This window comes from Delphinus delphis, chromosome 1 (assembly GCF_949987515.2).
Source record: "Delphinus delphis chromosome 1, mDelDel1.2, whole genome shotgun sequence".
NCBI lineage: Eukaryota > Metazoa > Chordata > Mammalia > Artiodactyla > Delphinidae > Delphinus > Delphinus delphis.
The window spans coordinates 152,242,166-152,269,719 of NC_082683.1; the positions used below are offsets into that span (position 1 = coordinate 152,242,166).

The following is a 27,554-nucleotide window of genomic DNA, read 5'->3' on the forward strand; positions in this document are numbered from 1 at the left end:
TTAAGGCCAGAACTTTAAGGATCATTTATTGAGACAAATACATGAGCTGCAAATTATCTTGAAAGTTCTGGCTATGCTATGACCAAGTTCTACAACATTTGGGCCCTTTTCCTGTTAAAACTGAAAACCATCATCACTCAAAACTGAACACACAATCGGTTCTGCTTTCTGTGAAAAGCTGACTCAACTTTTTGGGGACTACTTTTAGACTATTTGGGAAAATCTATACTCTCTGGTAAATTATAAAATTTATATGTATTCCCATAACAAAAAACTGGACTTTCCTGAAGTAAAAATTTTATATGCCTTCATGCTTGAAAATTCTAAATTGTTGGAACCATCTAAGATCACTTCTAAACCCTCTCTCCTTTAAAAAATTAATGACATAACTCGAGTTACAATGCTAATGGCTAAGTATCAGTGTCAGAAAAAATCCTCACATATAATAGTATTTATTCTTACCTAAAGCAAATGCAACTAAAACTGAGCATACTTGTGGAGAAGTCTGGCAGTATGTCTTTGTAAAAGGTTTCTAAAGACCAACAGTATCTGTGAAACTGGGCCTCTATTGAGGCAGATCCCAGGCTGAAGTGATGTACGACTACTTAACTCATAACATCAAGACTTTCCTACACCAGCTTTATTTAAAACACAAATAAAGTATTTCTCTTTCTGTAATGGCAAATGGTTCAAATAATGCTGAAAATGAATCATTGACTAATACAGGGCTTTAAATATGAAACAAAATTTTTAAAAAACCAAAAGAATAAAGGTTATATACAAAAGGGACCTGGAATCTACAAGCCGATTCCAAAAATGAAATGAGTAGAAAATTTGCGGTGAAACCAGAACATTCCACCCTTGCTTTGGAGAAGGGCTATTAGATAACATTCAGTCAGCTGAAGATGGATTGGTAGAGAAGTGTCTGTACATAAATTTCAAGTCAGTTTTGCTTGTGTAGAATCATCCAGATCTTCCCAAAACTGAATGGGCAATTCTGTGGCTTTCTTCCTTTTCCATATTCCCAAAAACGCTACATGAAGTTCAACTCTTGATGAGCCGCTTACAACAGCAGTTCCTTAGGAGCCAACATGACAGGTGGGTCAGATTTCCCTATGAGAAACAAAACCGGCCACCTATAGCAAAATATCAAAATGGGCAGGTCCTTTCCTCTTCCTTCTGATTATGCACAGTATGTCTCCTTTCAAGACTATTATTCCCATCATACTTGTTCCTTCACAGTCTAAACCTTGAGGTGATATGAAGGAGACCAACATCAAGAAACGAAAATTCAATTCGGAAATGAAGAAAACTGGAAGGTATACAATACACCCCCAGAGCATCTTGATAATCCCTGCTACTGTACAATTCAGCATACTGCTACAGTCCATAGATAAATAATGGCAGCTTGAATGAGTTCATTTCCGCCCCCCTCAGGTGTTTAAAGGGCACCAAATAAATACTGGGCAAGAGGAGTTTGCTAGGAGAATTAGAAATTAAAAGTTAACCAATTTTTATCCCTGTGATAATTCAATGCTAGTAAGGTGGCAAGTACTGAAGAAGAGAAGGGACAACTTTCTTACTAAAAAATAAATTCCTGTAATCATTATGTCACCATCTCTTATTAAGAATCCAAGGAATCCCAGAAATAGAAAATTAGTTTCAGAGGACCCCTGAGGCACTTTAAAGCCTTAAAAACTTACAGTAATAATAAATCAGCTATTGCTCTTCAGAGGCTTACAGAGCAGTAGAAGCATGAAAATCACATCCAAAAAGTTATGTCCAGATTACAGGTTTCCTGAGCTGCTCAGCTGTCTCTAGAGGCTTAGTTGAATTTTCCAAATACCTTTAAAAAGACGTACAATTTAACACAGACTGAGTGGATTTTTTTGTTTAGTGGTGGCATGAAATTTGGTCCTTAATGGTAGCAGCTGTCTTCATCCTTTTCAAACTCAGGTAACAGTAGGTACATTAGGATAATACATAAAAGAAATAATACAACAAAGGGGAAAAAAGTCAAAACTGACAAACACCTCAAGGAGTCACTAAGTTTTCTTGTACCCTTTCACTTAGGTCTCCCGCTCAGTCTTTTTGTGGAGAGAGGGGTAAGACAGAACATTTTTCTCAAAGATGCTAAACAATGGCATCAAATGGACAAAACGACTACCAAGGGACTTTAAAAATCTGACCCCAAGGAATCCAGAACACACATGGATAATTCAGAGGTATATTTCTTATTTGGGGAAAATTCTAGACTAAAGAAATGATCATTTTGGATAAATGTTATAATAGATGAAACTAAGTCCAGTTTTTGGTGAGTCTTTTTTTTGTGTTTTTGTTTTAAATGTTCTACTACAACCTTCAGCTATCAATCATTTCTGATAGCTCAAGCAGAAGGTCATCTTCATCCTTCCCAGGATCCAAGTCAATCTCAGCTTCTAATTTGCCTCCTGAAATCTCCCATATTAATTTCTCAAAATCATCCTCCATAGACAGTAGCGGCTTTCCTGTTGAGGCAGAGCTGAGTCGGCGAGTTTTTGTGGCCACCTGGGATGAGGAAGGGCCAGATACTTCTGGTGGGGAAGGATCTGAAGAGGACTGGGTTGGAGGCAGCACAAAACTGTAAGAAAAAAAAACCCGAAGGATTATTAGATAATTGCCCTTCATCAATGGTTGGCTGGACCACCCAGTCTCAGGTACACAAAGAATTTTAGCAAAGAGTTGTTTCTGAAGACACACATAAACAAAGAATTGTTTTACTGATTTGGGATAAAGCATTTTCATCCTTTAAAGGAGAATCCAGACAGGTGTTTAAAAACTGTTTTCAATAATACAGGCAAAATATAAACAACAGCACCAAAAGAGAACAGCAACCTTGAATATCATGTTTTCCTGCAATTAATATGAAGTTTAGCAGATTTATTTAGATGTGGCTAAACTGTAAATTTTTCAAATTATTTAGCAGTGTTATTCTCTAGAGAGCATAAACAGTAATAGCGGCCTAAACTTTGGTTAAAAAGAATTGCAAGGTATTACCTGTCTCTAGGTTTTTCTGTCTCAGGCACAGTGACTGATTTGTCTTCAGAGAGAAGTGGGACAACAGCCTACAAAAGTGAGAGTAAGGTAATTCAGTGGGAGAGTCAGGCTTTTAAATTTGAGCAGATTCATTTTCTCTGCTGCCTTCTTAGAACCATTCTTTAAGCCTGGGAATCCAAGAATAAACCCGAAGACTGAGGGTACAAATAAGCAAAATATCTTAATTAGGTTAAAAAAAAAAAATTCACCCTGCCACTGCAAATGTTTAAGCTGTAAACACAATATACAGTAACAACCTAAACAACTAAAATGCTTAGGAATTGACAAACTATTAGACATAATACAGAGAGAGCTAACAGAGAATTCATCTTGCCCACTTTCCTACCACACAGACTAAAGCACCACTGAGGTGGATTTCCTTCTTACCACAGCTGCTTTTTTGACTGGGCTTTTCTGCAGGACACTGCTGGAGGTGAGTGGTTTCACAGATGCAATGACAGCAGAGTGGGGCTCCACTGCCCTGCGTTTTTGGGCCACTTTGTGTGATGAGACAACTTTAGCCACAGATGGCTTCACATTCATTTTAGGTTTAGCTACAAGACAGAAAACATCTGATTAAAAGCTAGAATAATCCCCTTTTTACATGGAGAATAACTCAGAATATCAAAATTCCTTCTCAGCAATTAGGAACAGCACAAATAAGTAAAAAAACGAACCAACTAACCAAAAAAGAAAACCAGACTGAAAATGATCCACCAGCAATCTGCACTACACTTGGCCGTAATATACACACACACACGTGTATATATACACACATGTATCTACATACGTGTGTGTGCATGTACATACATGTACACACACACACACTCTCCCCTCTCTTCTCTCTCTCAAACAATTCCTTTCAGTGCCTCTTGAATTTGCTACTGCTCTTTGCTTCCCTGGTGTTTTTCTCCTTCAAAACCAGAGGGAAAAGGCACCATGGAAAGTTTTAGACAAAGCCTTATAAACAGCAATTTTAAATTGTGAAAAAGGAACTCATCTAGTCTTTCTGTCTTTTTAAATAGAATTTTCAGAAATATTACTACCCACCTGTGTGATCAGTATACAAAGGCAAATGAAATTCAACCCAATTATTGCCAGGCAGTCACTGAAACTTGGTAATTTTGAAATTCTAAAGCAAAATGCACTAGAAAAAACATTCACCTTTACCCCTTTTTTCCAAGGTCTGTGTTGCACCTTTCACATTCAGTTTTGAGTGCCCAATCCCTGAGGTTTCCACCTCTGTCTTCTGGGATATCTTTGAATGAGGCCGTTTAGTCAGGAGCCGTGTGATGTCTGGCACGGTAGCGAGCACTGGTTTCTCTAACTGGGTGTTGCAAGTGTCTAAATCTCCCCGAAGGCGTGCCAAAACTGATTTTTGCTTCTCCGACAGTTTCTGCACATGCTTTTCTCTCACTGTCTCACATCTCTTGACTTGAATTTTAGTGACGTCAACTGCTGTGGTCTCATCTGAAGTCTATGGATAAATTTAAACGACAGAATTAAAATCTAGTACCTCCAACAATCTGTATGATGATAATTATTGTTTATAAGTTACCAAGCTAACATCTAAGTCAAGCAAAGTTTCACATGATCTAGAACACAAGAGCTTTTGCCTTTTGTATGATATTAAATAGAAAGATCAAGATAAAAGATGTGTGGAACAATAAAAACCCAAATTCTATAAGCTAGACTATCATGACCGTAAGTCTAACACAAATGGTTCCTAATCAGACACTTGCACAAAAATGTATGTACAAAGACGTTCATTATCTTAACTGGGTAAAACAAAATCCAGTCCAGAAACAGACTATATTTGTGTAATAGAACACTACGTGGCCGGTAAAAGCAATTGTCTTAAAGTATTATTAATATGGTAAAGTCAAAGCAGGCTGCAAAATGATACACTGTAGAGTTCTCGCCTATGTTCTAAATATGAGTTAAACATTAAACAAGTTCACGTACATACATATACAAAGAAAAGGCCTGAAAGAAATGCATCAAAAAAACTAAGGGTAGTGACATCTGGAATGTGGAATTATAGGGTTTCTCATTCTTTTTAAAAAATAAAAATTCATGAGTTTTATAAATGAGTAGCATTACTCTCAAAGGCAAGGGAAAACTTAGTTTAAAAAATATGAATGGCCAATTAAAAACAACTTTAAAAGGGCAGAAAACACCGATATACACAGAAGTACAGAAAACTCTCATAGAAAATTATAAGCATAGTGAAAGACTGTTTACCTGAATACATCAGTGAAGTGTTAAATAGAAAACTTATAAACTAAAACTAAAAAGCACATATACCATTCATCTAGCCTTTGCTTGCCATGGACAAAATTATAAAATGATTCTAAATAAACTCACCTCTTTAGCCTCTGTTCTAGTAACACTGCTCTGAGAAGCAACAACACTTTCTTCTTTAAGTTTCCTCTCTTCTTTTATACCTAGATTCACATTAAACACATCACTAGTAATTTTATTTGTGCTGCAACCTTGTAACAGATGAAGTTAAACAAAACTTTTCTTAATAAAAGTAATGATAAGATAGGACAAATAAAAATTGTGGACAAAATCTACTTAGTCCTCAAACAGATTCAAAATGCACATTAAAATATCAAGGTCTATATACAGTTGTTGTAAAGAAAGAGCTTTAACAACTTTTTTGGGGGGTGGGGTGGGGGTGGGTGTTGGCACGCCTCACAGCTTGTGGGATCTTAGTTCCCCAATCAGGGATCGAACCCATACCCCCTGCAGTGGAAGCACAGATTCCTAACCACTGGACTGCCAGCTTAACTTCTTTCAGTGCCCAGCTTAACTTCTTTTAATCCAGTGGTTTTCAAAGTTATCTGAGTAAAGAAAAGTTCTCACAGAATTCCTATGAATATCCTGTAGAATACCGCCCTTTGAAATATGATCTGGGGAAGTGGTACTACAGACCAAGTTCTTTTGTTACCTGTTCTTTTAGTGATCTGGAGAAGCCGTCTTGCCCCTGGGGTGGCCTCAGGCTGAGGCTGGGAGCTGGTTCTGCTCTCAGAACTCTGCTGCACCCTCAGAGCCTTCTCCAGTTTAATTTCCTCCAGCGTCTTGATATGCACTTCCTGCATAGACTTCGCTCTACCTGCAGGTTCCTCTGACTGTCCTCTGCTGGCTACTACAGATGGCAAAACCACTGTTTTTTTAATTTCATTATCAGTCTTTAGCTTGATGCTGGTTACGTCCTTTTTGCTTTTTTGTCTCTCTGCTTCCTGCTGCCGGTGTTTCTTTTCAGCCAAGACCTCAGAGAACGTTTTGATTCGGACAGTGGAGGAGGTTCTTGTTCCTATTGTAGAATCATCAACTTTTGAAGGTCCTTCTGTCTTGAGTTTAGTTTGCAATTCTCCACGTTTTTGACTGGCTCTTTCGAGAAGAATTTCTTCTAATGTCTTCACGTGGATCTCACCAACTTTAGTAACTCTCTCTGCTTTCATGGGGGAAAAACAAATCACTGTACTTGGATGTCATCTCTTAATGACTTACGATCTCTCTATTCTTGGATCAGGACAGAGTCCAATAGAGTGGTATCACTTAGGCAAGCAATTAAAATGGTCAAAAGCACATTAGTTTCAATCTCAATTTTAGATAGTGGCCCTCAAGGAAAACTCTCAGGAGGCAAAAATTAGTGATTTGGATTGCTATTCAGAAGCTTATTCCTGAGGATCCTGAAAGCCATTTACTAGTTAGAGAAGCTTGTCATTATAAATCTTACCAATAAAAATAAATTCTTCCATTCGTGCACAGATATAAACACATGCTAGACAGTATGCTAGAAATATAATGGCAAGCAAAATGCAAACTCTGCCCACATGTATTGATAGTTCGCAGTCTAACGGACCAATAATTAAACAACAACTACAGTGGCAGAGTTGAGTAGTTGCAACAAGAGATTGTGAACCTCGAAGTCTAAAACATTTACCATCTGATCCTTCATAGAAAAAGTGTGTCAATTCCTAATCTAGAAAATATAACCAAGCAAAAGTCATAGAAAGTGAGGCAAAAAAACAAAGGAATGGAAAGTATGAAGGCAAGGTTAAGATACATGGAGCGTATGTCCAAAAGTTCCAACATCTAATAACAATTCCATAAAGAGAAAACAAAAAGAAGGGTGGGGAGGACATGCTCAAAGAAATCAGAGGAATATTTTCTACAACTAAAAAAGTTAGTTAAAAAAAAAATAAAAAAAAAAGTTAGTTAAGTCCTTAAATTCAAAGGACCCACTACACACTGAGCATAATGAACAAAAAGATCCATGTTTAGATCTATCATAGTGAAGTCCCAGCCTAGTAGGAAGAAATAAGAGGAAATCCTCAAAGTTTCTGAAGAGTAAATTCAGGTTGTTTACAAAAGAATGTTTGACATCAGATTCCCTTTTTATGATACTTATCCTTATCTAAAGATAAGGATAGGATGAAAAAGGAAAAGCACAGGCTAACACCATTCATACGTATAGATATAAAAATTTAAATGCATTACTGAATCCAGCAATAAAATATTTTAATAAAAAAGCTGGATGGCTGAAAACACAAAATGTTCATTTTATTATTCTTTAAAATTGAACACAGGTATATACACTTAGGTAGTTATATCTCACAATTTTAAAAGTCTAAAAATTAGAGTACAGGAGGAATATGATGAAGAAAATTAAAATTACTTAAAAGTTCAACACCCAGATAAAACCAATGTTAATATTTCAGTGTATCTTTTTTTCTAGGCATATATTTTTATAAAACTGGAAATCACCTCACATGTGGACCTTTTCGCTAAGGAATATGTTTCTATAATAAGAAAATAAATTTCATTCCCCACCCCCCCAAAAAAAAGATTCATATGTTGCCCTAAGACAAAAGCACTTGTATATACTTTCATAACCTTTCTTCGTTCAATACAAGGAGATAAGTTTCCCATATCATTATTGTTCAGAACATGACTTTTCATGACAGCAATTATTTTAGTACATAACTATCTTAATTCCTTTTTGTTAGATATTTAGATTATTTCTAATTTCTGGTTATTAATGCTATCATAAACAATCATTTTGCCACCTTTAACTACAAAAAGAGAACTCATTCCAGTGAGAAAACTATTACTTAAAAAGCAAACCCACAAAAAACAGAAAACGTAAGCCCCAACATAACTCAAAAGGTAAACTGGAGAAAAACCAAAGATTTTAACAGCAAGGAAAAAAATATCAGGAGCTGGCATTAGAGTTTACCTACCTGCTGCCTCCTCACTGTTTAGACCAGCTGACAAGCCTAATCGCTCCTTCAGAGACTTGGAAACTTGAACTGTTTAAAAAAAAAAAAAAAAAGTTGGGGACTTCCCTGGTGGTGCAGTGGTTAAGAATCTGCCTGCCAATGCAGGAGACACGGGTTCAAGCCCTGCTCCGGGAAGATCCCACATGCTGCAGAGCAACTAAGCCCATGTGCCACAACTACTGAGCCTGTGCTCTAGAGCCCATGAGCTACAACTACTGAAGACCATGCACCTAGAGCCCACAGCAATCAATCAATCAATCAATCAATCAACAAACACTGTCTTAAAAAAAAAAAAGTTGAACAGAGACTTTCTATAGGTCAAAAATCTTTTTCAAAGGTCACGAATTAGGCTTATACTTGTTTTCTAATGAAAATGCTTTTCAAAAATCTATTCAGGTCTTACAACTTCTTCTTCACAGTACAGATAGATCTATACAAATAATGGATTCTCTAGAGCACTTTGGAAAGCACAAAGAAAAAGTCCTCTCTTTTACATCTGAAAAGCAAAAATTACTGAATTTAAGGAAATAATTTTGTTACTGTGCAACATTCTAAAATCTTATCATTCTAAAATCTTATTGGCATCAAAAGGCTTTTTCCCCCCTAGATCCATCTGAAATATGCTCTTTAGTTATGAGAGTCTTCAATACGATTGATAGGCAAAAGGGAAGGAAATTTGACTGCAAAGAAAAAAAAGTTAACTTCTGTTTACAGCTTTCAGAATACAGGAAAGCCCCCAAACAAGAAAGTCTACTCGTCAAAGCCTCTCGGGCTAGGGGAGAAGTGTAAAGAAGTGTCTTATCTTCGGCAGAAGTTAAAACTAAACACAAGAAGAAAAAACCTTTTTTTTTTCAAGTAATTAACACCACTGCTTCACTGCAAGTGAGACAAAGGGAAAAAAATCCAACCCTTTACTTCCTTCTATAAATAAAACTTCAACTATAAAATCATTCTAACTTCCAAATATCTCTCAAATTAGTCTGCATCTCTTCATACCAACTTCCAGAACACTAAATCTATGACACTAACTCCTCTTGCCTGGATTATTTTAACAGCCTGCTAACTCATTCCTGGACAGCACTCTTATCCCCTTTCTCCATATTTTAGATGATGGTTCCAAAATGCCAATATGAGGATCTCTGATCCTTGTTTATAACCTTCCCATTATTTGCTACTATCTTAGGATAAGCCCAAACTCTCTAATATGGCTTAAAAGGTTCTGTTATCAGCAGTCCTCAAACTTTTTGGCACCAGGGACCAGTTTCGTGGAAGACAATTTTTCCACGGACCCAAGGTGGGGAGGGGGTGGTTTTGGGATGATTCAAGCGCATTACGTTTATTGTGCATTTATTTCTATTATTATTACATTGTAACATATAATTAAATAATTATACAACTCACTATAATGCTGACAGGAGGCAGAGCTCAGGGGGTAATGCGAGCTATGGTGAGTGGCTGTAAATACAGATGAAGCTTCACTTGCTCACCTGCTGCTCACCTCCTGCTGTGCGGCCCAGTTCCTAACAGGCCACAGACAGCTACCTGTCCGTGACCCGGGGGTTGGGGACTCCTGCTCTATACGACCAATCCCTTCTTCCTCTCCAGTTACCATGCTCTTCATTCCAATTCTGATTCAGTCACAGTGAGTCCCTTGAGCTCTGTGCCTTCTGTGTATTATACTCTCTGCCTCTGGCCCTTCAACTTTACCTGGCTAAATCATATTTCAGGTCTAAGCTTCAATATCATTTCCTCTGGGAAACTTTCCCTGACAGATGGTGAGATTAGGTGCCCTTCCTATGTGCTCCCATAACACTGTGTACTTTCTCTGTCACAGAATTTATCACAATATATGTAAAGATTCCTATCTGCCATTATACTACAAGCTCCTGAGGTCTGTGATGGTGTTTATTTTTATCCAATGGTGTCTACCTAGAATCCAGCAGAGTAAACATTCAAATGTTTGTTGAACGAATAATAAAACAGACACAAGAAGATAATAATCTTATTAACCTGAACAAAAAGAATGACAAACCATACCTGTTAACATTACAAGAGACAAGTGTCAAGATTACACACACAAAGTATATTAGAACAAAAATACCTTTCTTTGGTGTTCTGTCAGTGTCAGTCTCTGGAGCTTCAACTTTCTTCCCTAGTCTTTGTGCAAGGCTATGCTTTAATGGAGGATCACTGTCGCAACCTACAAACAGAGAGAGGGAACTCAGTTTAAGATTTCAAGCCAACCTTTAGCAAGGTCAAGAAATACAGGCAAAAACAGACAATGAATAATTCTGTAAGTTTTCTGCATTTATATGATGTGTTCATTCACTAGCTTCCTTATAACTCAATGTTAGAGAAGGAATAAAAATGTCCCAGAAAAAAGAGGTAAGGAAGGAGATAAAAAAATTAGAATGCACAAATTAACATTTACCAAGTAACTAAAACTATAAATGGAGGATTATAAACCCTGATTAAAGCTGAAATTCAGGAATAGGAATATGTGAAAAAAAAAATCTTCATGCACAAAAAATATCTTTAACTGGCCAACTGTTGAATTCTAGGTCGATCTGTGATTAAATACAACTGGGATGATTAGGAGGACAGCAAAAGAACCATAAAATTAAAACTTTTCCAGGGACATGAAGACTCCAAAGGCCAAAGAGCCCCTTTCTTCAATTCCAGATAAGAAATCTAAGGTTATGAAAGATGCTGTATCTTACCCAAGTCACCAATTAGTGACAGAGCCAGGACTTGAACCAAGTTTCCTGACTCCTGGTTTATTGCATTACACTGGTCAATACAAGCTGTTTAAATGTCAAAAGTTTTTAAAAACTATTCTTTGGATCACTTGACTGAAGGTAGAACTTTAGCAGGGTCCCATAAAAACTTTAAAGACCCTACACAGAATGTACTTTTCTCTCTCCTCTTCTTTGTAATTTAAATATACAACACCAAATCACAAAGTTTATTACACATATGCTGATATTAAAATAGATTATTTCCGTAATTTTTTACCTAAATTTCTCAGGCAGCGAGAATGGTATAAAACAAAACACAAAACAGATAAGATTTCATACTCATAAGCACATTTTAAAGGAGTATGAAGGAACCTCTGAAGTCAGATAAGATCTTCAAAATAATTATTTTGAGACAGATACACTAGGGTCAGTACACAGTAATTCAGTTACATGGTAAAATACTTCCCTAAGTATAAAATAGCACTAATAAATTCAAGGACTGAATTTATATTAACTGGACACTTTGTTTTCCCTCTAAAAACTCAAATTTCAATTTATCCATACAAATACAGGTATTCTTTACTCTTTTTTAAACCGAGTACCTTCTAAAAAGTTGGCCATAATCTAATTAAAACACTATAAATTTGTATAACTTTGCACATGTCAAAAACATGAAGAGATTTTATACATGCTTTCAGCCAGAAATACAAGGGAGTTAATGTCAATATTGACACGGCATTTGTATAAAGAGAAATTTGGAGGAGATATGTAATGCACAAACAAGCAGAAAACAAAGGATATGCTCAAAACTTATCTCACCTCCTGAAAATTTGTGTTTCCCCAGTCTCTCCGTTAGACTCAATCTTACCAAAGGTTCTTCTCCTAAAATGGCAAAAACAGAATTTCTCTACCATTAGCCAATTTTTCCGTATTCAGTAACTACTAATGGGTACAAAGTATGCTCTGATATTAAAGTCTCTTGGAAATCAGATCTCAGTCTTAAGGAAAACTACCCACATTAAAAGAAAAAAAAAATCAACCTATTAAATAATAATTTAAATAACCAAATGCACAGTCCAAAGGGAAGCAATAGCACAGTCCTAATTAATAGTAGCTAAGTACACAAAGACAAGCTGTGTCTAACCAATTGATTATAAAACCCAAGCTATACTTTTGCTTGTGCACTTCCATATGTTAAATGAAATCATACTTTACTCCACTGCTAACTCTCCTATATAACGTTCCTTGATCACCCCAGCAAAAAGTGAGATCTCTTTCCTTTGATTCTTTGTTGTCTGAATGGCACATTTTAATGTATCTGCATACTACAATTACTTGTGTCATATTCCTTATCAGATTTAAAACTATTAAGGGAAAAAGACTTTTACATTTTTCTATAACTTAAAAGGTATATTACAGTTCTTTACTTACAATGGACAGTCAATAAATTTGTTGGATAAAATAAACAGTATATGTAAAAATCAAATACAATACATAATGTGAGAGCTGCATGATTAAGAATTTCATCTTTTTAAACAGTAGGGGCAAATGCACTAATTTTTCATCGTTCTATCCAATCAACATACTGAAGACTCCCTGCAAATCCACCAATATACCCAACCCAAGCATTTTGCTCTCCCAGTCATTTAAAAGTAGTAGGCTGACACCTCTTAAGACCTACCTATACCTCACCTTGTTTGTTGGACAGAGTTACTGTCCTCACCACAGTCCGGACATTCTCTTTTTCAGGACCTGGAATGGTCTGTGGTTGGAGTAAAAGACTGGAAACTCCTGAAGAACCTTCTAAATATAGAGAGTCAAAAACAGTAAATAATTTATGGAAAATACAGCTATCAGAAGTCAAGAAATTCTGTTTTTGAGACCAGGTAAATCCAACACAGACCACTGGACTACAAGTCAATCAGTTTTTGTGTTCCTGTTTGCCTACAGTGAAATGGAGTAGGGAAAGGGGAGATAATCTTATTTTTTATCTGCCTTTGGCACAATGTGAAAGTAAAATATAAAACTGTTTTGAGTGACTCAGGCACTCAATGTACTTTTATTTACTAGGAAGGCTAACATTATTCTAAAGTTAACCTCAGAAGCACATTAGCTATTAAGTGTGTTAATTCAATCTTTTCCATCTATATTCAATTATCTGCAAAACACAACTCCAAAGTTGCTACGGAACAATCCTTAGCAAGAAGGCACTTAGAACCAACCATTTGATTCTCTCTAAATGCATTTCACACTATATAATTTTTAGGGTTGGAAATATAGATCAACCAGGCTAAGGCAAGCACCAGAAGAAAATCCTAGTAGCTCTTGAGGAAGAATTCACTTACTACAAAATGAACTTTTTCCTCTTTTAAGTAATAGTTTAGGGAATTCCCTGGCGGTCCAGTGGTCAGGACTCCATGCTTCCACTCCAGGGGGCATGGGTTCAATAACCTGGGTGGGGAATTAAGATCCTGCAAGCCATGCAATGCGTTCAAAAAAACAAACAAACAAAAAAAACAAAAACCTTATATGCTATTCTTTAGTTATATTTCTCAAAATAAACAAGTTCTTTCAGGTTCTTCATTGTATGTGCCTAGCTCTGAACAGTTAGGGACTGAAACAGCTGCAATGGGTTAAAAAAGCAACTGTGATTTAAATAAGACTGTGTTTTACTTCAAAGAAGCCACAAAAATCAAAATCTATTTGCTCATTTTGGTTGGTGTCAAGTGTCCTTATTATCAGAAGTATCTTTTTTTTTTTTTGGCTGCATTGGGTCTTCATTGCTGCAGAAGTGTCCTTTCTATTCTTCTGTAGCAACATTCAATCCTCCGTGTCAGGACTTCCCTGGTGGTCCAGTGGTTAAGACACCACACCCCCAATGCAGGGGGCCTGGGTTCCATCCCTGGTCAGGGAACTAGATCCCACATGCATGCCGCAACTAAGGAACCTGCCTGCCGCAACTGAGACCCGGGGGAACCAAGTCAATAAATAAATAAATTTATTTATTAAAAAAAAAATCCTCCATGTCAAAACTCCTGATAACTCACCACCTTGCTTCTTTGATTTTTCCTTCATTTTCTTTGATTTAATTTCTTCAAGAGTTTTTATCCCAAAATTCAAACATTCACCTAGGAATGCAAATAGCAACCACATGAGGAACCAGCACCATTTCACCTCTGCAGTTTATTTGTACACAGCTGGCATTCAAATGTTTGTTCAATGAATAAGAGAAATTAAGTGTGTGTGTGTGTGTGTGTGTGTGTGTATAATGGGCGCAAGGAAGATGGAGGTGGTGGTAATCATGAACTAAATTTCAAAGGTATTTAAAATAGTCTGGACTCACTCAACAGTGCTGTAAGATTTATGAGCAGGAACCAGCATCAATATAGCCTCTTCTTACCTTGTTTTAAATTGACCCCAGGTTTCCGGGCAGAAGCCACTCGTAATCCATTATGAACTTCAGGAGTTGGTTGCAGGGTAGGTGTTTTGGTTTCATCACCTTCCTCAGAAAACTGATCTATATTATCAAAATTTAAGGCAAATTCCCAATTAAAAACAGGTCTACTAGAGCTTCAAGTCTGATTCTAATTCACTAAGTTACCCTGATCATTTACTTGCCTTAAAGAAAGAGCTAAAGCTTACCATCATCATCTTCATCATCATCTGCAGCATTGATTACCACTGGTGGATGTGTAGGGCTAGGAACATTTTCTGAACTTTCTACTTTCATAATACTTCGCAGTTGCGGAGAGGGATTAGACTGGACAGATAATTTGCTCTGTTGAACTGTGAGCTGGCTAGCCTTCACTTCCTCTTCTGGTGACTCAGGCACAGTGGGCAACACAGCTAGACATACAAAGTTAGTCATAAATTAAAAACAGAAGATACAGTCCCAATTCATCAAAAATCTCTGACAGAACAGTATGGAGGTTCCTTAAAAAACTAAAAATATAACTGCCATATATCTCAGCAATCCCACTACTGGGCAAATACCCTGAGAAAACCATAATTCAAAAAGAGTCACGTACCACAATGGTCATTGCAGCTCTATTTACAATAGCCAGGACATGGAAGCAATCTAAGTGTCCAACAACAGATGAATGGATAAAGAAGATGTGGCACATATATACAATACAATATTACTCAGCCATAAAAAGAAACGAAATTGAGTTACTGGTAGTGAGGTGGATGGACCTAGAGTCTGTCATACAGAGTGAAGTAAGTCAGAAAGAGAAAAACAAATATCGTATGCTAACACATATATATGGAATCTAAAAAAAAAATGGTTCTGATGAACCTAGGGGCAGGACAGGAATAAACACATAGACGTAAAGAATGGACTTGAGGACACGGGGAGAGGGAAGGATAAGCTGGGACGAAGTGAGAGAGTAACACTGACATATATACACTACCAAATGTAAAATAAATAGCTAGTGGGAAGCAGCTGCATAGCACAGGGAGATCAGCTTGGTGCTCTGTGACCACCTAGAGGGGTGGGATAGGGAGGGTGGGAGGGAGATGCAAGAGGGAGGAGATATGGGGATATATGTATAGCTGATTCACTCTGTTATAAAGCAGAAACTAACACACCATCGTAAAGCAATTATACTCCAATAAAGATGTTTTTTTTTAAAAAAAAAAATCTCCAACCACCTATCATAAGTTTGGTGATTTTCTTTGAGCATTATGTACTTTAAATTCATGTCTTTTAATTAAAATTTTAATCTGCGCTTCCCTGGTGGTGCAGTGGTTGAGAGTCCGCCTGCCGATGCAAGGGACACAGGTTCGTGCCCCGGTCTGGGAAGATCCCACATGCCGCGGAGCGGCTGGGTCCGTGAGCCACGGCCGCTGAGCCTGCGTGTCCGGAGCCTGTGCTCCACAACGGGAGAGGCCACAACAGTGAGAGGCCCGCGTACCGCAAAAAAAAAAAAAAAAAATTTTAATCTAATTTTTAATTTCCCCATTTTCCCAATTAGGTTTTAAACTCCCAGGGAGGGAAAATGTGGCTTTCAACTAGTAACTATTCACTGCACATAAACACACTCAAAGTGGGTGCTCAAAACAGAGAATAAACAGGAAGCTAGATGCACAGCAACTATTTACGAATTCTAGACATTAAATTTTAATACTAAAATTCTAGGCTCTTTGATCAAGAAGCAGCTTTTAAAGAGATAGCGGGCAATACTTCTGAATTATACCAGAAAGGGGTGAGCCTTTTTCCCCTTAAATAGAGATAAAAATATATATCCATCAAATTTTAATCACATAGCAGATGTGGCTTTAAATGGCTCATCACTCTACTAGGAAATTACTTTAAAAGGACTTTAAATACTAGCTTTTGGCAGAGTGTAAGTTTCATTTTAGATTACACCCTAGAGCAGGGGCAGTGTTAGCAAATGTTTTTCTGTAAAGAGGTATATAGTAAATATTTTAGGCCTTGTAGATCTTGTCTCAACTACTCAACTCTGAAGCAGTAGCACAAAATCTGGCCACAGGGGCTTCCCTGGTGGCGCAGTGGTTGAGAGTCTGCCTGCCGATGCAGGGGACACGGGTTCGTGCCCCGGTCTGGGAAGATCCCACATGCCGCGGAGCGGCTGGGCCCGTGAGCCATGGCCGCTGGGCCTGTGCTCCAAAACGGGAGAGGCCACAACAGTGAGAGGCCCGCATACCGCAAAAAATAAATATAAATAAATAAATAAAGCTTGTGTTTCCTTATTTAAAAAAAAAAAAAATCTGGCCACAGAAAATATATAAACAAATGGGCAGGGCTTCATTTCAATAAATCTTTATTTTACAAAACAGGTGGAAGACCAGACTTGCCAACACCCCTGGCCTGGAGAATCAAATTTCTTTTGAAAATCTCTATAGATATGATAAGAAAATGGGAAATGAGGTAATAAGCTGTAGTAATCTAAACTATCTTGCCAAGAAACATTTGTGAAGCAGCATGGATTTTGGAAACAAAGTTTTAATCGTGACTGCTATTTTATTGGCTTATGACTGTGTACAAGTCATTTAACCTTAATAAAGTTCAATTCCCTCATCTGTGAAGTGAAAATAATACTGCTCTCTCACAAGACTAAAAGAAGGCAATGTTTATAAAGTACTCTGTACATTGTGCATGTAGGTGTTCATTATACAGTAACTATTCTTTCAAAATTGAAACGAATCTCACTTTTGCTTGGAGGTAGGAAAAGGCCATCAACAAAACGTCCTCTGTTGTGATGAAAAGCACAGTTTAGTTTCTGACATCCCACTGGCTGATTTTCCCAATAACAAGGAATCTCACTGCGTTTTTTCTGTAAGAGGAAAAACACATTATTTTCAAATAAAAAATAGTGTGACCTGTATTAATTTGGTCATGTTTTCTGGACAAAGTTCATACAAGGTTAAAAAATCTGAGGCATGTGAAATGATTTTGAGTATGAGGAAGAAGGGCTGCTGAAAGTAACTTATTCTAGCATGACAGAGAGATGAAAGGAACAGGGAAGTAGTCTGCTGCTATTCTTTCCTCCTTGGCCTAATCCTTGAACTCCTAAATGTCTACATTTAATTTAGAAAAGCAGGGTAATATAGTAGGTAAGACTATGGAATCAAGGATAAGAGTCAAGAATCTCTATTATGTTACTTATTGACCATGTGATGTCAAATAATTTAATACCTCTTAGTCTCACTTTCCTCAGCTATAAAATGGGAGTAACAGTAGCTATTAATTAGTTTCTCATGAGAATTAAATGAAATAATGTACATGAAGCACTTAGCACACAGAAAAGATGCAATAAACTGCAGTTATTATTTGAAGCTGATAGTTCAAGACTTGGAAAAATTCTTCCTCTTCCCATTCGTGACTTCTAAAGGTTCATGTAACACACTAGGATGGTTATCTTTCCTTCCCAAGCTACCTCGCTCTTATAAAGGGGAACAAGAAAAACAAGAATACTGGTACATCTAGAATGATTTGCTGGATAACAGGATATATGTCCAAGAGAAACACATACATAAGTTCTAATATACACATTAGATGTATATAAAGAATATTCAAAGAACACTATTTGTAACAGCTCCAAAATGGAAACAAACCAAATGTACATCAACACTAGAAAGGATAAATACATTGTAGTATATTCATAAAATACAATGCTATCCAGTAATGAGAGGGAATAAACTTAACACCATGGGTGCAGAACGAAAGAAGCCAGACACAAAAGAGCACATCCTGTATAATTCCATTTATGTAAAGACCAAAACAGTTAAAACTCCTCTATTGCAGAGTAGTCAAGATGGTGATTAGTTTTGGGGGTGTGGTGAGTGACAATGAAGAGACAAAGGGGGAAGACAGAGTGTTGGAAATGTTCTATTTCTTGATCAGGGTGCTGGTCTAGTAAGTATATTCACTTTGTGAAAATTCTTCAACTTGTAAGATTATGATATGTGCACATTTCTATATATACTTTAACAAACAGTTCAATAAAGAAAAAAAAAGACGTGATAAGCACTTCTGAAAAGCAACTAAATTCTGATTAATAACCTGCATTATGTTGGACCTCTCATAATAAGCAGCCTAAGGATTAAATTTCCAGGAAAGAACAGAAGCACTACTTCAGAAATCTTTAAATATGGAGGAAAGAAACAGAGGAACAATGACCATTACAAAAAGATCCTTAAATGTATCAAAAGGGGCAAAGATCCCAATATCTACTATATTGGGAGACTGATAATTTGATAATACACTGTGTTGGTAGGGATGTGGAAGAATCATGGAGTCCCACATACTGATAATGAAAATATAAATTAGCTCAACATCTCTGAAAGTGATTGGGTAAAAACTATGTAAAAAATTTATGTCCTGCATTTACTGCCACATATTTTTAAAAAGTATAGCAAATAGGGCTTCCCTAGTGGCGCAGTGGTTGGGAGTCCACCTGCCGAGGCGGGGGATGCGGGTTTGTGCCCCGGTCCGGGAGGATCCCGCGTGCCGTGGAGCGGCTGGGCCCGTGGGCCGTGGCCGCTGGGCCTGTGCGTCCGGAGCCTGTGCTCCGCGGCGGGAGAGGCCGCAGCAGTGAGAGGCCCGCGTACCGCAAAAAAAAAAAAAGTATAGCAAATAACTTTGCCTCTGAAAAAACTGGATAGAATTTATTAGTCTCCCGTTACACTTAAAAGGTAGGTATAATAGATACCATTGTTTTTTAGAATAACAACAATTATTCTATTACTCCTTGAGGCAGAATCTAATGCCAATCTTCCTTACTCCTGGATTTGTGTTTGCTTAAGTTTTTACTTCTTTCCTGAAAGCAATCTTCAAATTACTGGATGACTACTGTGATAGCATCCTCTTTATACAGGAGTCACATGACGTTTATTTGATCTGTTTAATACTTTTACTGAATTTTGTTTCAAAATAAAAAGTAATACATAAGCAAAGAAGATGACTTGGAAAATAAAATTAATGCCTGTTAGGCCATTACCCAGTGAGAGTCACTTATTTTGGTATAGAATTCTTTTTCTTAAAAAACAAAAACCAAAACCTGTAGAATGGATTGATTCACACTTAAAAGAAAGTTGTTCCATATAATTCTGTACATTTTCACTTAGCAACACATCCTCCATAGTAACATTCTCCTGTATGATTACTCCTCTTTTTTTTTTTTTTTTGCGGTATGCGGGCTTCTCACTGCCGTGGCCTCTCCCGTCGCGGAGCACAGGCTCCAGACGCGCAGGCTCAGCGGCCATGGCTCACGGGCCCAGCTGCTCCGCGGCATGTGGGATCCTCCCGGACCGGGGCACGTACCCACGTCCCCTGCATCGGCAGGTGGACTCTCAACCACTGCGCCACCAGGGAAGCCCCTCCTTTAACTTTTTAACAGTAACATAGCACATGGTCCAAAGATATATAGTTAATGCTCACATTATTTAATTAGCAAATACTGAACAATTCTGCTCAAGGAAACAGAGTTGGGTTCCTGAAAGCTCTTGGTCACATTTTTATCAAGTGATCAATACATAATCTTGTTTGATGTGTGTCTGTGTTTAAAGATACCTTATTTAATAAATATCACTGGGGACTTCCCTGGTGGCGCATTGGTTAAGAATCCGCCTGCCAATGTAGGGGACACAGGTTCAATCCCTGGTCTCGGAAGATCCCACATGCTGCGGAGCAACTAAGCCCATGTGCCATGACTACTGAAGCCCGCATGCCCTAGAGCCCGCGCACCACAACTACTGAAGCCCGCACACTCCAGGGCCTGCGTGCCACAACTACTGAGCCCATGTGCTGCAACTACTGAAGCCTGTGTGCCTAGAGCCAGTGCTCCACAACGAGAAGCTGCCACAATGAGAAGCCCGCACACCGCAATGAAGAGTAGCCCCCACTCGCTGCAACTAGAGAAAGCCTGTGCACAGCAACAAAGACCCAATGCAGCCAAAAATAAATAAAATTTTAATAAATAAGTAAGTATCATTGATTCATTGACACTGAACTCAAGGTCAACAGCGCTGTAACTCACACCTGAATGAAGCTTATCGAACACTCGTGTTTTCTACACAAGGCACATAAGAGCTTTCTTGCACTTAGGGACATTACATACAGCACTTCAGCACTACACTTGGGGGCCATTTAAAACAGCAAAATCACAAACAAAAAGCACAAAAATGCAAACAAACATGGCACTAAATAGATCATGAAGAGGACATCTGTACTGATTTTGGGGTTATAAATTTTAGCATATATACGAATTTGCAAATATGGAACCCATGAATAATGAAAGTCGATGCATCTAGAAAGGGGGGTATACAGTAAACCGACTCCTTACCATTCCCATCTCCACTCTCCTATAGCCATTGTTGTTAGGTTTCTCCTTTATACTTCCAGAGATATTTAAAATGCATATACGAGTGAAAAACAAATATAAATTCTTTTCCTTATCTTTTTTTTTAACACAAATGGTAGTATATTACACACTTTATTCTGTCCTTTGCTTTTTCAGTGACACTATATCCTGATCTTTTCATATAAATAAATAAGTAGTATCCCTTTAAAATTTTTTGGTAACAGCTGCCCAGCACTCCACTGTATGAATGTAATAAAATTTATTTTAAATGAAGGTTCGGTTGCTTCATACACTTTACATATTACAAATTATGTTACAATGAGTAATTCTGCATAGATCTCATTTTGCACATGAGTACAGATGAGACAAAGGTACAAGTAGTTAGTAGTTTTGAAAGATGCAGCCAAACAAGCCTCTGTGCAAAAAAGAGTTAACAGAGTAGCCTAGCCCTAAGCCTGCAGTCCTCAGATAGCCTGCTTGTAAGGCTGGTCCTTTCCCGGCATGTGGGAAATTGGCTCTTATAATGCTCCTGGTCAGTTAACTGATCACTGTGCCTGGACTGTTCATGCAAACAATATGGCTTATGCTGAACACCTGACATCCTTCTAGGAGACTAGAGTTTTGGTATGTGTTAGGTAGAGGGTGCCTATGTGACCAGCCCCAATAAAAAAATTTGGATGCTGATCTAATGGGCTTCCTTGGGCAAAAACACCCCACACATGTTGCTGCATTTTCACCACTGGGGGAAGTGTATGTTCTTTGTGACCCCTTATGGGAGGGAAAGATAATAAAAGAAACCCACACATGGATTCCTCCAGTCTCTGTGTTTTTTTCTTTTATGATCAGTGTAACCTTACTATATCACTGTAATAAATCTTAGCCATGAATAAACCATATGCCAAGTCCCACGAGTTTTTTAGAAAATCTCCAAACGCAGATGTTCTTAGAGACTGATACACCTTTCCTAGGAGTTGTGCCAGTTTACACTCTGCTCGCAATGTTACAACATGATCTTTTGAAAGTTCCAGAGTATTTCTTTTTCTGAATGTATTTAGTGAATTCCCTATTTAGAAGACAGCATAGAATGTAGCTGAGAGACCATAAATCTGAAACCAGAATGGAGTAGTTACATAACCACAGGCATACAAATTGCATATTTAGTCTCCTTCTTCTTTCCCCACCCCCTCTCAAACAATTCAGTCCAAAGTCATTAGGTGAAGCTGAGAGAGGTAGGCATTCATGTTGGGAGAGGGAAGGGCAAGTGCCCCAGAGCAAGGTGTTGGAGGTTGACTGAGATGAGGAAGGTATCCATGTGACAAGGTGGAACCAGCTCATAGGGTGTCAGGGTTAGTAAGGCGTTTGTGTAGGAGGATGGCCTGGCACAAGGTTGGTGCCTGAGAAGGGTGAGCAAGGCTTTTATGCAGAAGGGATCCTAATGTAGGGTGAGGAGGGTATACTCATGGAGTGTCAGCCTAGAATGGGCATCAAAGATCAAGTGAGGTGAGGAAGGCAGGCTCTTCTGAGTGGGTCCTGGTACAGTCAGAGAATGAGCAGGGTGAGGAAAGCAAGCATCTCACATGGGAGGGCTGCCCAACACAGAGTATCAAAGCCCAAGGATGTGAAAAAGGCATCCATGAGGTCCGGAGCAGGGTGAGGAAGGAGTCCTCACAGTGGAGCAAGGTGGGAGGCCTGCCCTGGTACAGGATGTCAGAATAGAAACAAGGTGAGAAAGATGTCCTGTGCAGGAGCAGCCTCATGTGACATCAGAGCCTGAGAGGAAGAAACAGGCTGTAATACACTGTCTAGTTTACGTAACTAGGGGACTGATCAAGTAAGATTAAGAACAATGGAAATCAAGTTTTGGAGAAAAGAGTTACAAGTATGAATAAGGAGAAGCCTACACAAAACACTGTAGTGTTGGTAAATTGGAAGCATCTATGTGAACTCATGATTTTCAATGCATAAAATAATAAACAATGATATAAATGTATGTATACACATTTATACATTCCTCTGTTCTGTCCACTGCATGCCTGGAAGCAGTGACACTCCAGAAGCAGTTACACTAGAAGGAACCAAGGCTCCTTGCAGAAATGGCTGATTCCACAACTGGAGGAGGAAAAGTACCAGATGAACCTGGATAATCTTGTTAGGCCACAAAGTGAAGACGTGTTCAAAGAATGATGGAAACATCAAAAAGACACAAAAACCAGCTTTAAGGTCTCTTACTGGCCCAAACTGAGTCAACCTGAGGATAACAAATGATAGTAGTGACATAAAACACATTGAATAAAATAGGAAACCATGAGTTCACACATAAAAAGCTAGAAAAAAAACCTTGAGAACTTGATGAGGAACGGGATAATTACAAGGTCTCCAAGTTTCTCTCCAAAAAATACTTACTAAATACAAAAAGGAAAACTTTATAGTGAAGCAATCTGGTGGATACCACCTTAATGAAGTGATCAAAGTTAACAACACCAGTAATGGGATAATTAGTATTGTATGCCACCCAATGATAAGCAATGAGAAGAGTAATAAGAGGTGACTCTGTGATATTCCTGCCAAATATACATGACCTGAATTTAGTAATGAGAAAATATCAGATAAACCCAAATTGAGGAACACTCTACAGAATAACTGTCCTCAAACTACCAAAAATGTCAGGGCCAATGAAAGGCAAGAAAAAACTAACTGTTCTAGACAGAAGGAGACTGAAGAGTTATGGCAACTATATGCAACACTTGATTCTGGACTCACTCCTACTGCAATAAAGGACATCACTAGTACAATGGCAAAACTTGAATGGGATCTGAGGATTCAATGAAAATAATACATATATATTAATTTTCTAATTTTGATGGTTGTATCACAGTTATGGAAGACAGTATCTTTCTTGTTTGTAGGAAACAGTCATGAAAGTATTTGGAAGTGATAGGAAATGTCAGTAATTTACCCCTAAATGGCTTAGAAGAAAGTTTTATAATACTGTACTTGCAAGTTTTCTCTAAGTTCAGATTGCTTTAAAATAAACATAGAAATATAAATACCCCCCAAATATACATATATAATTTTTACACTTTGGACAGATTACCAAACTACCTTTAAGAAATATGATACCAAATCATACCATATAACATCTAGATATTAAGTGAACATTTTAATGAGAGAAATTTCAGTAGGTCATTAAAAAAATTTAACTCACATGTTATATGAAATGTTGTTTTTTACCCCCATATTTTTTATTGGCCCATTAGGACACAAGACTACTTACTATAATACAAACTGAAAACTTACATCAATCTCCATGTGCCGAAACCTGCACACCTGTCGAAAACAGCGCCCTTCCTGCCATAATGTGCAAACAGTTTCATTCCCTAATGCAGCTTCACAGTGACGGAATGGACAGCTGTCACCCTGTAAACAAGAGAATAATACAGAAAAGAACTGTGGTACCAAACTAGATCCCAGGCAAAATGTTCACTGTACATTTCTTGGTATCTAGACAAACACAAAGCAGTAAGGAGAGACAGGTAAAGTAGAAAACAACTGGGATGAGATGACACGAACAATGTGAGGCCAACAAATTTTTAATTTCCTAAAACCTATTTCTTGACAGCATCCTACATCTGATCTGACAACATGAATGACACAAGCTGAGAGACGGGGCTGAAAAAGACAAATGGGAGTATTAGGTACTGTTTAAAAATATACTTTACTGTTAATCTTCAAAACCATTTCATACATCCTGACTTGTGTAACTAGTTTTTAATGGAAAATCAGAAAGTTAATAGATTAGAATTTAAGTATAATTCCATACTTCACTATGTATTTCATACAACGTTAATATCTGAAACAAAATGCTACTGTTGTGCAACTTGCTATATAAAATCAAAGCTTTGCTCAAAACTGACAATTTTAAACATAGCACCAATATGATTTAAGAAAAATTTTTGAAAAAAAATACACATGCATAGAATTAGTCATAAAAGAACAACAGAAAACAGCAGACAGATCTAAATGGAGCTATAGAAGAATCAAGCTGAAAAACAGGAAGCTCTGACAAAGAAAAAGCAATAAAGCTGCAAAAGCTTATTTAGAAAATGGCTTTAGTATTCAGCAGGAAATCTTAAGCAAGAAGTCAAATTCAACCCACCCATTCATTTAACACAAAGTAAATAAAAGCAAAGTTGGCCAGCCACAGTTAAAGTGTTCCTAATTCCGAAAGCACCCTGAACAGATTAATTACAGCTAGAAGAACACTGAATGATGATTAAATGCTATGAACCTTTTTATTTTTGGAGAATATGGAGAACATAAAATGAAGAGAAAAAAATGATGAAGAATGAATTCCCTTAGGAATGCTACCCTTTACTAAAAACTGACAGCAGATAATAAATAGCTGAGCAAAACACAGAGACGACTTGGTATATTGGGAAAATCTTATCCAATTTTATTAGGGAAATCATAGAAAGAAATGATTTAGAGATGCCAATTCTTACTTTAGTACATGTAGAATAGAAAAAAAAATAGCAGTCTTCTCCTTGATTAGGCATGCTGAGTAGATCCTCAGATGAGAAGTGGCTTCTTGAAAACAAGCCACTGCTTCCTCAAGGCGAGGACCAGCTCCAAGTCCTCTTGATATGGGTTTAATCTTCCAAAAGACAACTCAATCACAGGAATTGTCTTTTAAACGTAATCCTAAAATGAGAAGTCAATGAACGAAAGTATTTCAGGTAAATTCTTCCAACTTTCTCCTCCAAATCACCTTGACCAATGAGATCACATTGTTAAAACCAAATTTTAATTGTATTAGTATGTCTATATTGCCTATAACAGAGCCTTATGAAAACTGATTCACATTTTATTCTGATGTGAAAGTTGTACATTCTCATCTACAATGTAAAAGTTTTGTTAAGAATAGCCATGCTTCTTTCTTTTGCACTCTCTATGGTGCTTCAGCATAACCTAGGTAAGCACTGCACGTTCAATAAATGATCTGCAGTTTAGATTATTAATGGGACTTGGATTATTTTACACAAGATAATTTGCTAAATCTACATTTCTGACAAACCAGATTTTTTTTCATCTAACAGAAGTTCCAATATTTTCACAAGCATTTTTGTTATTTCAAAAGTATATAATTATAAGTATGTGGGAAAAACTGTCTCACTAGAAAAATTGGTGAAACAATTACTCCTGAAAAATCTGTAGAGCTAATAGCTAATATAATTAAGATGGACAAAGAGCTGCACACCAATTGCAAACAAGGAGCAAAAGAAGTTCTCAGGGCTTGACCCATAAAATAGTGCTTATGCAAAATGACCAATATTCCCTCCCGCCTCAGTCCCTGCCATACCCTGGCCCCCTGCACTAAAGGGTTCAAGAAAGAAAGCTTCTACAGAAGTAAAAATACATGACAAGAGCACAAGCCAGAATTTGGAAGGGGTTTCTACAAACTCCTACATCAGAAGATCAGGTTTCAGAAACACTGATCTAGGGACTTCCCTGGTGGTCCAGTGGTTAAGACTCTGTGCTACCCCCGGAACAGGGCGTGCAGTCGATAGGGGAAGTTCTGCATGCGAGAGGTGCGGCCAGAAACAACAACAACAACAGAAACACTGAGCTACAATTTGAAATCAGCTGAATCAAATTCCTTCATATTTCCTAATAACAATTCCTAATCCAAGAACAGCAGGCCATGACAAAAACCAGCCTTTAAGTCAGCAACCAAGGTTAGAAGAGTTATGTTACTAAACATACCTTCAAAATGTACATACCCTATGACTTCCAATTCCATTTCTAGAATTTATGCTGAGATTAAAATTCAACAAATATGCAAAATAATAGTGCATAAGAAAGTTCATCACCATCTTCTTCTAACAATGGAAAACCACTGAGAAACCTAAATGTTCAAAAACCGATGCATCTATAAGCCAAGGAATGACACGGATTGCCAGCAAACACCAGAAGCTAGAAGAAGCAAGGAAGGATCATTTCCCTACAGGTTTCAGAGAGAGCATGACCCTGCCAACACCTTTTCAGACTTCTGGACTCCAAAACTGTGAGATAATAAATTCCTGTTGCTTTAAGACACCCAGTTTGTGGTACTTTGTAATGGAAGTCCTAGGAAACTAACACAGATTACAAATACAGTCAACTAAACTTTGACAAAGGAGCAAGGCAATGTCAATGGAGAAAGGATAGTCTTTTCAATAAACACTCCTGGAAGAAGTGGACAAAAGATTGAAACAGACACCTCACCAAAGAAAACATACAGATGACAAACAAGCATATGAAAAGATACTCAACATCACAGGGAATTGCAAATTCCTTTTAGAAGAGCTAAAATCCAAAAACATACCACCAAATGCTGGTGAAGATGAGTAGCAGGAAGAAGTCTAGAAGAACACAGACCAAAATGTTAGCAGTAGTTACGGCTATGGTAGTAGAATTACAGGTGGCTACTGATTATTTTGTTTTATGCTGAGAATAACATTAAGTTTTCTAATATAATGCAACACAGACATAAAAAATTTAAGTTTGCCCTAACTGACCTGACCATCACTGATCCACGAAGGACTGGACCTTTAATAGCACCTCACCAATCCACTACCAGG

At 37.6% G+C, this 27,554-nt stretch overlaps 1 protein-coding gene across 5 annotated transcripts; it reads right to left on the minus strand.

The window, feature by feature from the left end:
- Positions 1-2,277: 2,277 nt before the first annotated feature.
- ZC3H11A (zinc finger CCCH-type containing 11A) lies at positions 2,278-25,565 on the minus strand. Of its 5 annotated transcripts, none has more exons than XM_059996328.1 (16): positions 25,437-25,565; positions 24,232-24,351; positions 17,283-17,406; positions 14,750-14,953; positions 14,508-14,624; positions 14,155-14,235; positions 12,800-12,910; positions 11,927-11,989; positions 10,471-10,569; positions 8,331-8,399; positions 6,032-6,535; positions 5,443-5,522; positions 4,246-4,552; positions 3,463-3,629; positions 3,037-3,104; positions 2,278-2,620 (listed from the first exon to the last, which is right to left on the minus strand). In XM_059996328.1, the coding sequence occupies exons 1-16, from the start codon at positions 25,488-25,490 to the stop codon at positions 2,362-2,364; spliced, it is 2,427 nt and encodes an 808-aa protein (XP_059852311.1). In that variant the 5' UTR covers positions 25,491-25,565; the 3' UTR covers positions 2,278-2,361. The 5 variants fall into 5 exon arrangements, with proteins under 5 accessions (XP_059852311.1, XP_059852292.1, XP_059852301.1 ...); XM_059996309.1 differs by having other exon boundaries at positions 4,240-4,552; XM_059996318.1 differs by having other exon boundaries at positions 6,032-6,538.
- Between the last annotated feature and the right edge of the window lie 1,989 nt (positions 25,566-27,554).

Excerpts from the sequence above, each read along its gene's own strand:
- ZC3H11A (XM_059996301.1), bottom strand. The coding sequence starts at position 25,490 with ATGCCTAATCAAGGAGAAGACTGCTATTTTTTTTTCTATTCTACATGT. Across the intron at positions 3,105-3,462 it reads CAGTCAAAAAAGCAGCTGTG|GCTGTTGTCCCACTTCTCTC; the intron begins GTAAGAAGGAAA and ends TCACTTTTGTAG. Across the intron at positions 2,621-3,036 it reads ACAGAAAAACCTAGAGACAG|TTTTGTGCTGCCTCCAACCC; the intron begins GTAATACCTTGC and ends TTTTTCTTACAG.